At 43.2% G+C, this 18774-nt stretch overlaps 1 protein-coding gene across 2 annotated transcripts; it reads right to left on the minus strand.

The window, feature by feature from the left end:
- Positions 1–6890: 6890 nt before the first annotated feature.
- Positions 6891–16770, minus strand: LOC114252826 (zinc finger C4H2 domain-containing protein). Of its 2 annotated transcripts, none has more exons than XM_028187484.2 (5): positions 16249–16770; positions 13027–13198; positions 9286–9464; positions 9083–9214; positions 6891–7990 (listed from the first exon to the last, which is right to left on the minus strand). In XM_028187484.2, the coding sequence occupies exons 1-5, from the start codon at positions 16305–16307 to the stop codon at positions 7864–7866; spliced, it is 669 nt and encodes a 222-aa protein (XP_028043285.1). In that variant the 5' UTR covers positions 16308–16770; the 3' UTR covers positions 6891–7863. The 2 variants fall into 2 exon arrangements, with proteins under 2 accessions (XP_028043285.1, XP_028043286.1); XM_028187485.2 differs by having other exon boundaries at positions 9122–9214; positions 16249–16635.
- Between the last annotated feature and the right edge of the window lie 2004 nt (positions 16771–18774).

Raw genomic sequence — 18774 nt, forward strand, 5'->3', positions numbered from 1 at the left:
GGAGCAGAGGTCATCTCTTCAAACATGGTTCAAGAAGAGGTCTCAGCGGCTGTAACTCTAACGTCTCCCTGGGATTGCCAGCGACAATGAATTTGTGACGTACCTACTCAAACTCTAAATTACAAGTTTGTATATTGAAGAAACATTCTGGTTATAGATGAAATTCATTATTTATTTTGCACTCGAAAGTGTTCGTTACAATTTTATACAATTCATATACAAAAATATGAGAGGGTTTATCCTCAATGGTGTAATCGAGAGCCCTCAAACAAAGCATAACAGTTACACAGTAGAGGCTGGGCAGCTAGCTACTGTGCTAGCGTCGACAAGATACAATTTAAACAGGCCCATAGATAATAAATACACTTCATATTTAAGAAGCAGGCCTGGCTGATACACTCGTATCTATCTATCTGACTAATTTATTTTTAAATATTTGTTTAGGACGACTTGTTTCTATACCTATATATTAATTGATACCCAGGTAAGTTCTGGGGTCGTGACCGTCGTCTGTATTTGTTATCGAAGGTAATCAAGTCTCCCGATGTTGTTGATCCTCTTTTATTATTTTGATTAATATGTACATAAGAACGTGTGCATTGTGACGATAATGGATAACACAATTAGCTGAGTCACTCGCCGGATCTCCTCTGTGAGTCGCGATTCCTAGTTGGCGGTAGATTCAGCGAAGCACTGTTCTTACTAGGGCAGAGGTTAGCGAAGTCTCTCCAGCTGAACCCGGGCGTTCGCTCTCCAACCACGGCGAAGCCAGAATAGCCTCTCGAGACTACTGGCAGGCAAAAAAAGTTTAACACCTTCATCGGCTTTCGCAGTTTGATCAGGGAATACACGATAAATCTTACTGTCACTATTATACCGTCTTGACAAATATCTATCTTGAAGCCGGACCAACAAGAGTATGCTGCGTTTCTTTTTAGACCAACTAGGTAGGTACGCAACAAAAACACAGCTTTTGCTGTTTCTTGTAATATGAATGAATCTATTAATCTATTACTGCGTTATCTAAATTATATTCAATCGCACTCGTGACGGTCAAAGAAAGTGACCCGGCGAGGCGGTATGCTGTTTATTGCCCTATACATAGACGGGCTCCAGGCCCGCCTGGTTTTAAATGTTTGTCGGGGCTCATAGACATCTCAGCGAGACTGCGACCCCCAACCTTGAGACAAATATAAATCGTATTGTATAAATACTGTCCCACCCTTGAAACCAGAACATGATTGCTTCGCGGACATACTTACATGATACCGTGTACCGATACATTTTATTCATATTACGTTTTATAAAGTGGTACTGTAAGTAAGTACCTAATATTAAACGTAAAGGACAACAAAAAATTAAGTATATTTATCAAAAACAAATATGTATGAAATTGTCATTCTTCGTGTTCGTTATATTAACTTCTACTAGGGTCTTAACAGAACAACTTGTCGTTGCCGAGTGTTGTGGCATCGATGCTCGGTGACGACGAGCCGTGGAAGGCGATGCTCGACTTCTGCAAGTGCACCATCTCGCAGAAGGAGGCAGCGGGTCGCGTGAGAGACGCACAGGCTCGCCGCCGTCGAGCGTATTCCGTAGGATAGACCATTCTAACCAGCGCCATCTAGGCGGGCTTCGGATAGCCTGCCGACCGAGAAGGCTGGTGGTCGTGGCGCCGACGACCGCCGGTCCGACGTCTCGAGGGGGAGGGTGATGGGAGAGGTGTGCTCCGCACTAAACGCTTCACTTTCCCCCTTTTGCCTTTTCATGAGTTCTGTCTCATGCGAGGCTTGGATGCTGGTTGTTGAGCGACAGGAGGTTTTAGTCGGCTCAACTTCGACATGCCCCGCACTCCATCCCTAGTGGAGGGCGGGGCAGGAAGTCCGGTGATTTCCTTCTGACAAAAAAAAAACAGTCTTAACGGGTTCAGTGAAAACTTTGGTGTTGATTTACGCGGGAATTTAATATGTACATATTTTGAAAACATAAACATCGAGTACCTACTATAAACCTAAATTAATTGTAGATAAAATGATATCAGTAATAACGTCTACGAACTGTCGAATAAATAATTGAATGTGACATAGATTTAGAGGGCACGACGCAGTTGTTCGGCGCCTATAGACAGCAGGCGAGGGCGCTGACCTCACGGCCCGTCACGTGCTTTGATAATTACATATGGGGCAGACAAAGATTCGCAAACTAATTAGTAATTAATAAGACAATAATTTATGTATCTGTAAAGTAAAATATTTAATGCTATACTCCTTTATGTTTTAAAGAATGAAATGAAATAAAAAACTCGACCTCATTAAAAATACTAAACAAAAAAGTGATATTTTATTTTATTGTAATCGGGTTTTTCGTTTCATTTCGTTTCGTTCAATAATTTATTCCACTTCCTCGAGCTGCTCGCAGCAATTACTTTAACTATTTATTGCCTTCTTTCTAGAATGTAAAAATAAATAATAAAATAAATAAATAAATAAATATTTACTAACAATCACGCCACGTTAACTGGTCCCGTGATAAGTTCGTAAAGAACTTGTGTTACAGGTACCAGATAACGGATATAAATGTAAGATTTTTATTATACACATACATATATTTAATAGACATCCATAACCCTGGAAAAGACATTTAAATTTATCATACAAATATCTTCCCTTGTCGGGATTCGAACCCGCGACCCCCTTGTGTAGTGACCATGTCACTTACCACTACACCAGACGGCCGTTTATATAGTGTCATGCATGATGCAATAATACATGCCATTGATCTGGCACCTTCCGAATAGGAAGGAACCTAGTAAAATATATATTTTTGCGTTTAAATATTTACATAAAATAGAGTCATTAAATTTCAAATTTATTATTCATAATAGTTTACAAATTTTGTTTAGTACAGAACAAACATTAATGATGCAATGCCTATGATTCATTGTCTCTACAAGTCTTTGTTTCTAAATACCAGCTGCGTAATATATTTTAACAATAATAATTAGTGTTACACTTCCTATTGAAATGAATGGTAAACTTTTATTCTGTATGATTAATATTAAAGACATTCAAAACGACCTTTTTAAATACTAACTTCAGCTGGTGTTGATTCATTCTGGCCCAAATAATAAACCACAGAGACATAGGTAATTATTTTATATATTGCGTAAATCAACGGTAAGGCGTTTCGGGTAATGCACGTTACAGGGTCTCCCAGCCCAGAGGAAGGTTCGCAGTTAAATTCAATAAAAGATGCGGAGAAAACTCACGACCCATCGCTGGTACGTTCATTTCAAACATATTGTCAAGTATGATAATCCAGCATAACCCAAATCGATGTGTGTCTGAAATAATGTTATTGTTGTAATTTCGTACTAATAGTGATACATAAAATTCAGATCTTAAGGATCGTGATCCTAGTCATAGACTAAAAACCACTTAGTATCAGGTGAGCTACGTCTGCTCGTCTAAAATAATAAAAGAACATTAATGAGACAATTAATATAAACAACTGAACAATTATTCATTACACCGAACTAAGAATGAAGTTATCATAATCCTGTGAAGTCATTTCGGTTAGTACAAAATTCGACGGAAGTACGAATAAAGTCATTATTGTGTTTTGCCTTTTCAATTGAAAGAAACATTCCAGTTTAAATAAATGATGTTGATTCATCAAATAATTTGACTTGCTGATAATATTAGTGACCTCTTTACCAAGTAATTTAATATGTGTAGGTATGTAAGTTCAGAAAAAAATAACGTGAAACCCACAAATAACAGTGGATGTATAGATAAGTATCGACTTGATCTAGTTTGTTTCTCTTATGGCGCCGCTTCAAGGAAACAAACTGGCCATGCACAGGCTCGGAGCTGGGGAACTGCCGGTTCCATACACGATCACAATAAAAAACGTTATATATTTATTTAAGATTTCTGTCGACTGCTGCCAATAGTGGAACTCCGAAATGGGAATTCACTGTAATGTCAAGAGACCTAGCCGCAGCGCCTGTAATGTCGAGCGATAAAAAAAATCTCGAGAGTTTGACGAGCAACCTAACCAATAGACCCAATCCACTGAGTTTCTCACCGGTTCGCGATTCCGACCCAGTGGTATATTTAGTGAATCATTTGCAATTATCTCAGGTTGAGCCCGCACGGGTTGGTACCACCCCGCCTCTCTTTACCGTGAAGCAGTTATACATTTCATCTCAAAGGGTGGGGCAGTCGTACTGTAAAAACGGAAACTTTGAAGTCATGTTTCAAAGCGGGTGGCTGTATTATTATTATTATTTTTCTATTGCTTAGTTGGGTGTGACGAGCTCACAGCCCACCTGGTGTTAAGTGGTTACTGAAGCCCATAGACATCTACGACGTAAATGCTCCACCCACCTTGAGATATAAGTTCTAAGGTCTCGAGTATAGTTACAACGCTGCCCCACCCTTCAAACCGAACCGCATTACTGCTTCACGGCAGAAATAGGCAGGGTGGTTGTACCTACCCGAGCGGACTCACAAGCGGTCCTACTACCAGTTACGTTGTACATGTCTATGGGCTCCGGTAACCATTTAATATCAGGTGGACCGTAAGCACGTTCACCCATAATTTGTGCATTCTGAAGCTATTCATCCGATCGGACCGAAACTTGGTACTTGGTACTCTACGAATAATACTATAGATTATACATTTAATATTTGAAGTAATACCATCACCTTAGGTCAGACGCCGCGTGAGTAGTCATAGCGGAGCGTGACCGGACACCACCGTGGATTTACAAAAGTAGGGAGATTATTAGACGCGTCGCCACAGCTTGTTGTTCAGGGTAGGGGCAATGGTAAGAGATCTCGTGGACGAATCCCTGTGCGCTGGACTGATCAGGTGAAAGACCTTACTGAAACCCCACTTAACGAGTGTGTGCGCCAGGCCTCGGTTCGTAAACTATGGAAAACATCTGTCAATGCTTTAATAAGCAAGAATTCCACATGACCACGCCTGCTCTGCCAAGAGCAATCGATTATGATGATGATGACCACAGCTACTGGATCCTAACTTAATATTGTATCGCTTATAATCATCATTTCGGAAATACTATGCTGTTTGTATAATGTTAAGCTAAAGGTTATATCTGAATTGTGGCGCCATCTATCATCGACCGACCGAACAAAGACGCTCCATCGATCGGCTGTGGAGAGTCGCGCCGCGTCGCTCTGTTTGGCGTCTCTCCGCGTAGTCGCGCCCTTCGCTAGAAGTAATAGTGTTCTGTGGTCGCGCCATACAAAATGATTCAAGGTTCTAACTCGCACGCGGAAGGGATTCATATCACGAATCTTAACACAGCGCTGAACAAAACAGGAAGATCTTGTGAACTTATTTCCTCTGTCACTAAAAGAATACTAGTTACGATTAACATAATAATCTCGATTTCATGTTCAAGCCGCACAAATATGCAAAAACAGAAAATTGTTATTGGAGCCAATTGCGGGGAAACCGTTCCAGTCCGGCCTGCGAGGAGTGCGAAGGGTCGTAGATGAAGAGGTACGGCTCCAGAGGTCCGCGCTATCGCGGTGACTACTTCCCTGCCGCCCGCACGAGGTCAATCCTCACTTCGTTGTCCGGCTGTTAAGTACTTTGGGAATTTATTTTAATGAAATTTTTGTTACATCTGTATTTCGTTTCATTAATACCTACTTAAAAATAACGATATGGCGACATAAAGATATTTATAAAAAAATCATTTCACTTGAACACCATATATTTTTCAGTGCACGGATTTTCTGTTGTGTTCTAATATCTTCCGATCAGACAGCCTGACGTTGACATGAACACATGACCAGTAGACAGTACAGTAGGTACAACGACAACCTTCAGTAAGCCATGTCGTTAGCATGATGCGGTCAGTTTGTGACGTAAGCATTTGACCGCGCGGCTGCCGTTTCCACGGCCGCGTCGGTCAGGTCGTTGTGATGTTATAAGCTGTGTTCAATTTTTTTTCTCGTCCTTAGTCATGACAAAAACGTTTTGACCTTTGTCCGGAATTACCAACATCACCTACGGAGTGTCGTGCTGTCTGGTTTGAAGGGCAGGGCCGTTATTGCGTTACGTACGACAGGCGGAGGCATCAGCCGCAGGTCGCGCCGCGCACAGCCGCTTGGAGACGGCGGCAGCGGACGTCAACGCGTTCCTATCATGAGTTGACATCATGACTTGTGAAGTCGTCGTGGCCTAAAGGATAAGACGTCCGGTGCATTCGTATCGAGCGATGCACTGGTGTTCGAATCTCGCTGGCGGGTACCAATTTTTCTAATGAAATACGTACTCAACAAATGTTCACGATTGACTTCCACGGTGAAGGAATAACATCGTGCAGTAAAAATGAAACCCGCATAATTATAATTTGCGTAATTACTGGTGGTAGGACCTCTTGTGAGTCCGCACGGGTAGGTACCACCGCCCCGCCTATTTCTGCCGTGAAGCAGTAATGCGTTTCGGTTTGAAGGGTGGGGCAGCCGTTGTGACTATACTGAGACCTTAGAACTATATCTCAAGGTGAGTGGCGCATTTACGTTGTAGATGTATATGGGCTCCAGTAACTACTTAACACCAGGTGGGCTGTGAGCTCGTCCACACACCTAAGCAATAAATAAAAAAAAAAAAAGAGTTGCGTTTTAACGAGTGTCGTTGTTGATAGTACCCGCGCCGGCACTGTCCCGTTCCGCCGGCACTGTCCCACCCCGCCGGCACTGTCCCATTCCGCCGCCACTGCCCCGTTCCACCGGCACTGTCCCACTCCGCCGGCACTGTCCCATTCCGCCGGCACTGTTCCACTGGTCAAAACATTTTAGGCAAAAGTCTAAGTAGGCCATGTTGTGGTGTAAAATAAAAATACTGAATTAAACACTAAGAATATTTTATTAAGAAAAATTCATACATATTTTACACAAACGTATTTACACTAATATTGGCACTAAACAAATTTGCCTCGAGTGAGCTGACTAACATACAACATACACGGTACATTCCCTATATCAACTTTATAAAAACACTATATTTACAGTCATACATTTACACGCGTTCAATTTACAACTCAAATTAAATACATAATAGAAGTGTGATCAAGAAAAAACGAAGTTTAGGGAATGTCTTCCCAAAACATGAAATACCGCGCCCCGCGACTTCACCCGTCTCAAATGTGTTATCCAGGAATAGGAGGATCGACAGTCGCTCGTCACCCTCCGGCCTACTACTACTACTACTTGTACTACTACTGTTGCTACTGCTGCCACCGGTCCGTTCAGCGGTTCCACTAGACCAAACTATGTTTGTGCGTTCCACCAAAGTCACGTTTGTCATATTAGTTTAGTTCTGAGCTTTCGGTAACAAGTGCAACGGCTGCCTCCAGTACCGCTCGGGGGGTTGGGATGCGGGGGCGCGGCCGGCGCTGTCCGCGGGTGCTCGTTCAAAATACATAATTATGAACATAAGAAAACTTATGTTTTTTTTTATTGCTTAGATGGGTAGAGTAGCTCACAGTCCACCAGGTGTTAAGTGGTTACTGGAGCCCATTGACATTTACAACGTAAATGCGCCACCCACCTTGAGATATAAGTTCTAAGGTCTCAGTATAGTTACAACGGCTGCCCCACTGCTTCAAGCCGAAACGCATTACTGCTTCACGGCAGAAATAGGTAGGGTGGTAGTACCTACCCGCGCGGACTCACAAGAGGTGTAAAAACCAGTAAAAATTATGTTCGTATGGAACGCGGCGCAGCGAGGTCCCTCCTGTCGCCGCAGTGTCCCCGCGGCGCCGCGGGATCCCCCGGGTCCCCGCAGTGTTCCCGCGGCGGTCCGCAGTGTGCTCGGGAACTATTTCTTCTTGGGTTTCTTGGGATTCCTGGAGCGACTCTTGGCCTTGCAGAGCGGACAGATCGGCGCGTTCCGGTGTATCTGCTGATGGCACGACAGACACGACTTCATCGGCGGCGGCTGCTGTCTGCAAGTCAACAATACCCTCCCGGTCCTTAGTCACCGGCACTGCTACGCAACAGCTATACACTATATTTCTTGTAACGTACTAGAATTTATTATAAAATTGAGAAAGGTTTAGGCACTTCATTAGTATTGTAATAATGAATAAGTGTAATATGGCTTGAGTAAACTTCTAACACTGATTTTGTTTCATCTCACACTACAGTGACCCACAGCTTTGTTGGACTGTGTTCACGCGCTCTGGTTGCGGCGTGGCGGCGCGGTTGCATCAGTAAGCCGGTCGACACAACCAGATCCTTTATAAAAGTTTGGGTCGCGTGGCTGAGTTGTTACTTTTTTTTCTAAATGTAATGAAGTGAGAGGTTGTGTTGCCGCCGCGTCGGGGAGGACACAATGTCCATATATGTGACGCTCTGATGTAACAACTCCGGGCCCGCGGCGGCCGCTCTCGTGCGAATGACGTCCGCGAACGATCCATAACAATTACTTGTTAATTAATTTATTTTTTAATATTAGCTACACTTGTGCTTGGTGTGTGTGTGTGTGTGTGTGCGGGTGTGCGTCAAAAAATATAAGCAAAAATCAAAGAAATTATATGTAACATTGATAAAGAAAATTAATAGTAAATTATAGTAGAATGTGGGATCAGGTAGATAGGAGACGGGGTCAGTCGGGATATATTTAATGATTGTAATGGGGTACAATGCATGCTGCCTGGACGATGCGAACTTCATCCTTGTTTGAAGTAGATAAAAGATGACAACAGAGTCGCGAGCTCGGACCAGCCGCGCTCAGGGAGCTGCGGTCATCGGGTATAGGGTGTTGACAACTACTTCTTACAGCTTCGTGCGCAGTAGGTAATGTACGTAGTCGACATTTAATTAAGTATTCGTTAAATTAGAACACACGAGGCCACTCCGCCCATCCTCGGCCGTGCTGACCGGGGACCCGGGGGAGGATTGCGGAGACCAGGCAGATCATTATACTTTTTTAAATGAAATTGAATGGAAATTTTGCGTGTCCAAGTGGGAAGGAAGCAGGAGAAGGTACATCTGTGAATAAAAATGCAAACAAAAAGAACTGAACAGAATCGAACCTCAGCGAGACGGTAATGAAATCTTGTTCTAGAGCAGACCTGAAGGCGGCGGGGGGCGGGGGCGGCTTGCGGCTCGCCAGCGGGGGGAAGCAGCCGCGCGGCGGGGGCGGCGGCACGGCGCGCGGGAACCGGCTGCGGACAGGGGGATCGTTAGTGGCGTCTCGCGGCCGGCGGTGCGGCGGGTTGGGGGGGGCGGCACTCACTCCGGCGTGATGGGGCTGCCGTCCTCCTCATGCAGGTCGGGGAGTCGCTCCAGGCCCAGGTACTGTCTCCGCAGCAGGTCCACCTCAGCCTTCAACGGTCGATACTCCTCGTGTAGACGGGACGCGCTCGACAACTTGCGGGTCATGCTCTCTTCTGTCTGCTTTATTACTGTTTCCATCTGGAAAATATACATAAATATAGGATAATTACGAAATACCTAGATAGCTCAAAATCATTTGCTTCTGATAGTGATACATTAATTGAGCTATTTGTACAGCCTGGGCGCGCACGGGGGCGCACAAATATTGACATTGAAATTTGAAAGTCGTCGTGGCCTAAAGGATAAGACGTCCGGTGCATTCGTATCGAGCGATGCACTGGTGTTCGAATCTCGCTGGCGGGTACAAATTTTTTTTCTAATGAAATACGTACTCAACAAATGTTCACGATTGACTTCCACGGTGAAGGAATAACATCGTGCAATAAAAATCAAACCCGCAAAATTATAATTTGCGTAATTACTGGTGGTAGGACCTCTTGTGAGTCTGCACGGGTAGGTACCACCGCCCCGCCTATTTCTGCCGTGAAGCAGTAATGCGTTTCGGTTTGAAGGGTGGGGCAGCCGTTGTGGCTATACTGAGACCTTAGAACTATATCTCAAGGTGTGTGGCGCATTTACGTTATAGATGTCTATGGGCTCCAGTAACCACTTAACACCAGGTGGGCTGTGAGCTCGTCCACACATCTCAGCAATAAAAAAAATAAAAAAAAAAGCTTCATTAACTGGCTGATAAAACAAATCGGTCGTTCATCGTTTACTAATTCGAATCAGAAACGAGATCTGTTCGGGAATAACAAAGTTATAGGTGATTTAGTAGCGGATGGCACGCGGAGGCGCACTGAGTTGGATGAAGGCGACTTTGTACACATTCGCTGTACATCTTCTATAACACACAGCTTCTGATTGACCTCTTCGCCTCCACCGAATACTTTAAACGATTATATTTGAGAAACATATTTACAGATTTAACATATATTACGTATTTAGTCAACTACAACGCTGGACCGAGAGGGATAGTGACTCAAAATAATGTGGTGGAGGCTGCGGTGCGGTACGAGAAGAAATACTTCATAGAGGGAGAGAGGGAGAGAGAGAGGTAGAGAGGTAGAGAGAGAGAGGTAGAGAGGTAGAGAGGGAGAGGGAGAGGGAGAGGGAGAGGGAGAGAGAGGGATATTGCTCGGACGCCGGCGGCCCTTATGTTGTCGTTCGGAACTCGTATGTAATATAAAATTTTATCGAATTACCCTTATTCCATGCTGTTTGTTGTTTTAATGTTAAATATTTACCGTCACAAGAATACAAGTGGTGTATGATGTCTTTCTTGTACACCGTTTGTGTTATTTCTAAAGAAGCCTCGATCAAACGCGAATTTCCAACTGAAGAACATTAATTTTATTTATTACATCATTATGTGAAAATAGATGATACTCTAAAAATAAAACCCATTAATTTTGTACGAGCGTTCGCCCAGTGGTCTAAATACGACCATAATTAATTTCAATTATAAGCTTAAACATTATTATGGTTTTATTGTCAAAGACTATAAAACTTCTGTAATCACAGATTTCGCCATGGCTACACTATTAACAAATAATATTAACGACAAAAAAATTCAATCTATTCTCAAATAGACCACAGACTAAACAACAACAAAAGTTTGACAATAAACAAAGAGTATATATGCGTGTGTGTTTCAAATATGCTTTAGCAGAACCAATCTAGGCAAGCACTCACCTACTCCTCGTCTAGCTAACCTTTATAATAATCTAGTTAGAAAAGTTGAAAACCTTGACATATTTGGCGATTCCCTTCCAATATTTAAGAACAAAATTATAAAAAGTTGTTGTTGAACCTCAGCCTCGGCCTTGGTCTGAGTACTCGGGTATTACTGTCCTTGTTGTCTTTCTGTTTTTAATTTATTATTATTATTTATAGTATTGTTAAATCTCTATTAATATGTTAATGTAATGCATGCTGTGATTGCCTATAATTAGAGTTGCAGTTATCAATTGCTCTATACATGTCAATGTTATTTTATGTCTTACTGTAAACCCTGTCGGTAATCCTTAAATAAATAAATAAATATATGGGAGTGTGTGTAATGTTTTTCAAGCTGATTTAATGTATTTTTATACATAATTTAAAAAATATATTAGCGTTCTGCGCTCCTTCTCTATTTTCCTCTATAAGTTTGGGAATTTTCATAATCCTTCGTCCGCGCAATTTTCGTAAAAAGGTGTACAAAGTTTTTGCTTCACGTGAGATTTGAAATGATCGAATTCAGACCATACTGCTTTCTACTTTCAATAAATGCGTCATTAACTGATTCATTCTAACGTTGGGCCAATAGAACAGAATCCGAACAAAAAACAATAATTTCTATTTAAAACGACAATGAGCTAGCTAGTCGTGTGCGCGGCCTGCAACAACGGGCGCGTTCAAATAAACACAATCGACATGATACGAATGTTCTCTGCCAGTAAAGTTTAACTGTAGACAATGTAAACAAACAACAGCTCTTATATAGGGCCGTCGGTTTAAAAATAAAACCAAAACGCTCTTTGAAACCTATTTATTTGAAGTGAACCCTGCGGGAAGCTTGGCCGTGCTCTTTTAAAGTGAGGATACTATGCGAGTCCCTGCCACATCGGCCCCCGGTCATCCTCTCGTGCCAATCAACTACCCTGTTCTAGGAAGGCCATTCATATCTCGAAGTCATTCTGAATACATCCATGACCTTCCGCCCTCATGTCAAGCCGGTCTGCGATCACGCCGCGTAGTTATACGACAAAGGGAAGATCTTCCTCCGAGCGGGTGATATTGTTTGGTTGACCGACGCTCCGAATATTGTTGTTCGGAACTTGTATATATGCAAGTTTATCTTGAAAATGTCGTAAGCGAGATTCAGGCCACAGTCAAATATCTTAAGTTTTTTATGGTGGCAACAGCCACAATCTCATGACGATCAAAAAAATATAAATAACATCACCATTATGGAGGGTGGCAGCCCTAGCACTGTTCACTACTAGCATAATGTTTTCAATACCCGGTTTTTTAACGCAAATTCATTGAATCCGCAAAATCATATAATATTCTTGTATGAATCCTAACAAAGTATTATTTTTTAGGAATGATGACTCCGCAAATCCTCTTTTTCTTATGGAGATTATCGACTATCCCAGTATAGTCGCGGGGAGCTAGTTGGCTTAAGTTGTAGTTTGTAGTTTGGCAAGGTTAACACATTCCGAATTAAATCTAAGGTGGGGGTGTTCCCGCAGTAGTCGAAATTCGACTATAATTAATTAATATTATAAGTTTGGACTATTATATTTCTATAGTCACAGATTTCGCCAAGACTACACTACAGACAAATACTTGTAATATTAAAAATAAAGAATATTAACCTATTCTCAATTTGACTACAGACTTTAAGCAATAACAAAAGTTTGACAATAAACAAAGAGTATATGTGTGTGTGTCAAATACATGATAGTGGGTGTAACGTTTTCTTTATTGATTAAAGTATTTTTAATACATAATATAAAAAAAAAATAGCATTGTGCACTCCTTCTCTATATTCTCTATAAGTGTGGGAAATTTCATACTCCTCCGTCCGCGCAATTTTCGTAAGAAGGGGTACAAAGTTTTTGCTTCACGTATTAATATATAGATAGCTTACTGCATTAATATCGGCATGTATCTGTCGAAGTTCCTCCACATGGCTCATCTTCTCCTGCTGCAGCAGCTCCATCTCGCGTTTGTACTGAGCTAGACAACGCCCCTCTTGATCACCGCTGCGCACCTCCGTCATGATGCTGCGCTTTAGTCTCTCCAGGGTTATAGTTTTGTTCCTGAAATTTAAGGACACAGTTTCGAGATATTAAAATCAGCACTTTGTTATGTTACTTCGACAATAAAAATCAATGAAGTAAAGTATTTTGGTAAGTAGCTAAGAATTGATATTTTTGTTATCTTCTTTCGGGGGATAAATGGTAGCCCGGATACGCTCCGGCTTTATCTTCTCAGGGCGGGTACGCGGGTGCGATCAGTGCTGCCCGGGCGCCTCCGTGGCCAAACAATTTAAGGGGAACTACTTCGCTAATACATCTACGAGTGTCCGGCCGAGCCTGGGCTGGGGGGAAAACGAGTTCCCTCGATCTGATACCGAAACAAATTATTCGACAAGTAATTTTATAAGATGAGCACGAGACGATCCGGTGCGCCAGTGAGGTACTTTTTGTAAATCGAACCCTTGTACCAAATTTTTTCCCAACGCCCTTGTAGTGTCGAAGCAGAATACTCTGTGAGGCAATAAGCCTGCTGGAAGCACGAGTGTTTGGAGCGAAATTCAAATTTCTCTTCAATGGGAATACCCTCAAAAGAGACGAAGTCCCGATGGCACCCGAAGAGTAGACACTCACTTTTGTCTAAACACGAGGAGGGTAATAGAGAGCTAATTGGTGATCTTTCGTTGTTCTGTTTCCGGACTTGCGTGTTATGAATGAATAAACAAATAAATAACCAGGGTGTGACGACACATGGTTACTAGCCGTACTGTTGGCACAGAGACAAGCGGTTCATCGCACAAATGACGGTAAGCTCGCTTATTTTCACGCCGAGAATAATAAGTCTTTCGACAGCGGCGGTCAAGACTAGTCTAGCGAGAACAGTGATTTGGCGGGTAGGGATCTCATATTATGTATCAAATACGATAAGGCATAGCGTTACAGCCGAATGTTTTTCTAACTGTTATTAGCTCATTGCATGGAGGGGTTAACGAGCTTACCACCTATCACATGTTAAATGCTTACTGGGAGTCTCAGGCAGGAAAAGATGAATGTCGCCACCTATATATATGAGTTCTCAGTTGTTTAATACTACGGCTATCCCTCTTCGCGGTGGAAATAGAGCGGTGACGATACTTAGCAGTGCAGGCTCACAAGACGCCAAACAACCAGTAATAGTCGTAGTTCTCATTTTTTAACTTATCGGCGAGAGGCGAGCTCTGCGCCGGACCTCTCCATCACCCATCGCAATCCGCGAATTGAGTACTTGTGTAAACTGAGCTTGCAGTGTATGTATGTCTAGAAAAATAACCCTCTTTGCATCTGTAACGTCAACAATGAGGGGCTTTACGTCATGCTGTAAAACCCCTCATAATAACTCGAATTAACATCATAGGGTATGAATTGTCCACCAGGACCAATGCTTTTTTGGCTCTTAGGAGCTTCTCATCAGGTAGTTTAAAGCTATATTAGACATCCTCTGCTATAATTTGCTTCATTGATCTATTTATGATGTACAATTATTATAATATCTATGGTTTGAACGTTGGGAGCCTGTACCGGAAGGTGGAGTGCTCCTTTGTGAAATGGCTCAGCATATGCGAACCTACCATTCTCCGCATGATTGGTGTGGTAGTAGGACAGGGACCAGGGTATATAATTTAAGCTTTGGGATGTGGCGATATCAAACGTGAGGTTGTCTAATAACAGGTTGTGGTGCCTATATCTAGAGGTTGTGATTAAGCAATCCTATCTTGAAGCTTGCAATTGAAGTCACTCATACTCCTCAGGAAGAGCTTATCAGGTATAAAGTATACAGATGGACTGACGACCGGCAGGTGACCCATCAATGAAATATGGCACTTTGAGTGTAGGGGCTTGAATAGGGAAACAGTCCTGGCCCATATATAGTAAATGTCTATCCCACCCCCATAGATGATGAATCTATTGTTTCTAACTAAAAGGTAGTTAATTATCCTGTAATCACAATGTAAGGGCTAAGGAGGGTCTCTCACAGTAGGAATAAATTAATTTGGTAATCTAGTAAGAAATATAAATATCAGTTGGTTTTCCTTGCTTGATTCACAAAACCATAAGCAAAAAACACTGTTCTGGGAGAGTACAGTTGCACTCTCTGTTTATGACATTGGCTGTAAAGTTATAGCTCATACATTCAATGGTTATATTTAATTACATAAATATTGTACAGAAACTAGCCTTCTATAAGACGATGAGAACTGGTATAAACCTTACTATGTATAAAAGTGAGGTGAATTTAATGAAAAAAAGTGATGTCCAGCTATTTTTTTATTGCTTAGAGGGATGGACGAGCCACAGTCGACCTGGTGTTGTGATTACTGGAGCCCATAGACATCTACGACATAAATGCGCCACCCATCTTGAGATGTAAGCTCTAAGGTCTCAGTATAGTTACAATGGCTGCCCCACCCTTCAAGCCATTACTGCTTCACGTTCAAAAATAGGCAGGTTGGTGATACCTACCCGTGCAGACTCACAACCGGTCCTACCACCAGTTTATCTCATGGATATGTATAAACTCTGTAGTGTTTCCTCAATACTACATTATTATACACCTTCAAATAAAATTTAAGCTAAGCACTTCAAGGAAGGCAACGGCTAAACAATTATTGCTGCAGTCCATCAGTGAATGTAATAGCTTTTAGCTACCTATTACTTAGGCTACATACATATGTTCTAGACCGTAAAAATAATTAAAGCACTTGATCCTCATCAGCACATTACTAGAGAAGATTCATTTGCAACATAAGAGAAATAGAACATTTTACGCATAAATAAATAAAAACGCAATACACCTGCTACAAAGCAAAACAGACAAGTTTTATAGTGTGAATTTCTGCTAATGGAAATTCAAAATATCCCTTACTCTTTTATAAATTTCAATTGTTTGAATACTTTGAAATTATAAAGCAGTGATTTATTTAAAATAGAGCATAGAACTAATGCAATTGTGTACTCAAGCGATATTTGTCTCAATTTATAAAATTGTTGCTATACAATGCTCGAGTGTTTATTGATCCAAGTCCCACAGGTGCGACGGCATTTTGAACAAATTTAGGTTTGGTTACGGCTCCTACCTTATTTCCTTCATCGCCTCCAGCTTGTGATATATCTCTCTTTCGTTTTCAGCGGTCATTTTATTTACTATTGGATCAAAAACTTATGTTCCGGTTTTTAAGTTTGAAATAAAGTCAAGCTACAGAAGCGACGTCTCCATGATGTCTCCTCTGTTGGAGGGAGACAAACATCTAAGCCAGAGACTTATTTTTACTTAAAAATTTTCTACAGCTACACGCAAAAGCGACATAGCTCTTGGGGCCAAATTTTAAAATTAATCTTTCCCAATATTGTACTCGTTGTAACACTACAAGTTATTCTTTTTAATATTTATAAAGTAACTATTAATAATTCATACGAGATTATACTTGAGTCGACTATTATCAAAGCCGGCAATGTGACTTTTGGACAATTATTGGTAAATCAGAAAAACGAATTATTGACTTTGTATTCCATTGGCAGTCACAAAACTCTTCTGAACGACATCTTAGATAAATAACAGGTTAAGTATTAACCTTTATTTAATGCAGGTTTTGAACCGTATTCTTTGAAGGAGACGATTATATTCAAATCAATCTGTATTGACATATCAATAACATTTTTTTGTCCAAATGCACAGATTGCCACCTTTGATAATAGACGACTCACTTATGCTAAGCCCCTACTCGTGCATAATCAGTACAAACCATTCAAGATATTGGGATATGCAATATTCTGTACTACGCCAGTATTGTAGTATGTTTGAAATCAAGTACAAGTCAACTGATTATTGAGAGTCCGGCTCAAAGGTGAAAAGAATATTGTTAATTAATGAAGTCTGACTTGGAGCTTGGAGGATAATTAATTTAATTTTCTTCCTTGCTTTCATCAATATTTACGAAAGCCGGTAGCTACATTCTCTTATGGACACAACAACATCATCTTATGGAAGCAACAGTAACAATAAAAGATTTCAAGATTGAAATATGAGAAGTACTTCAATATTGAGAAGATCCGGTGAGAAACTTAGCGGGATGCTATGGGATAAGGGCGGTAAGGCTTACGTCGAGCTTTTCAGTGGGGTATGACTGGGTGCTGAGGGGTGCCCTCCTCCTGGGCCTAAGCGTAATCTGTTACGCAGACGACACGCTGGTCGTGGCCCGGGGAGGGAGCTTTGCTGAGTCTGCTCGTCTTGCCACCGCTGGGGTAGCGCATGTCGTCGGCAAAATCAGGAGATTGGGCCTCCACGTGGCGCTCAGTAAATCCGAGGCCATGTGGTTCCACAGGCCCTGGAGAGTGCCACCTATCGATGCCCATATCGTGGTTGGAGGCGTCCGGATCGGGGTCGGGGTGTAGTTGAAGTACCTCGGCCTCATTCTGGACAGTCGTTGGATCTTCCGTGTTCACTTTCAGAACCTGGTCCCTCGTTTATTGGGGGTGGCCGGCGCGTTAAGCCGGCTTCTTCCCAACATCGGGTGGCCTGACCAGGTGACGCGCCGTCTCTATACGGGGGTGGTGCGGTCAATGGCCTTATACGGGGCACCCGTGTGGAACCAGTCCCTGGCCGTGGAGGTAGCGAAGCTGCTGCAACGGCCGCAACGCACCATCGCGGTCAGGGTCATCCGTGGTTATCGCACCATCTCTTTTGAGGCGGCGTGTGTACTGGCTGGGACGCCGCCTTGGGTCCTGGAGGCGGAGGCGCTCGCCGCTGACTATCAGTGGCGGGCTAACTTTCGTGCCCGGGGCGTGGCGCGTCCCAGTCCCAGTGTGGTCAAAGCGCGGAGGGCCCAATCTTGGCGGTCCATGCTGGAGTCATGGTCCAGGCGGCTGGCCGATCCTTCGGCTAGTCGTAGAACCGTCGAGGCGATTCGCCCGATTCTTGTGGATTGGGTGATTCGTGACAGAGGACGCCTCACTTTCTGGCTCACGCAGGTGCTCACTAGGCATGGTTGCTTCGGTGAGTTCCTGCACCGGATCGGAGCCGAGCCGACGGCAGAGTGTTACCATTATGGTTGCGACTTGGACACGACGGAGCACACGCTCGTTGCCTGCCCCGCATGGGAGGGGTGGCGCCGTGTCCTCGTCGCAAAAATAGGATACGACTTGTCGTTGCCGAGTGTTGTGGCATCGATGCTCGGCGACGACGAGTCGTGGAAGGCGATGCTCGACTTCTGCGAGTGCACCATCTCGCAGAAGGAGGTGGCGGGGCGCGTGAGAGACGCACAAGCCCGCCGCCGTCGAGCGGGGGCCAGGGAGGTGGATCTCGCCCAAGCCCTGGCCCTCTAAGTGTTTCGGGTCTCCCTCATATGTCGGTCTGGGGCTCGGCGAAGGGGGTCTAAGAAGACGATGTGCAAGCTGCTCTGCACGCGTTTTACGCAAGAGCATCCGGGTGATGGAAGGCTGGCTATCCTCGACCCACGCTGGTTCTGACCCAGCGGGGTATTTCGTAGGATAACCCATTCAAACCGGCGCCATCTAGGCGGGCTTCGGACAGCCTGCCGACCGAGAGGGCTGGTGGTCGTGGCGCTGACGATCGCTGGCCCGGCGTCCCGAGGGGGAGGGTGATG

This window comes from Bombyx mandarina, chromosome 23 (assembly GCF_030267445.1).
Source record: "Bombyx mandarina strain Sakado chromosome 23, ASM3026744v2".
Taxonomy (NCBI): Eukaryota; Metazoa; Arthropoda; class Insecta; order Lepidoptera; family Bombycidae; genus Bombyx; species Bombyx mandarina.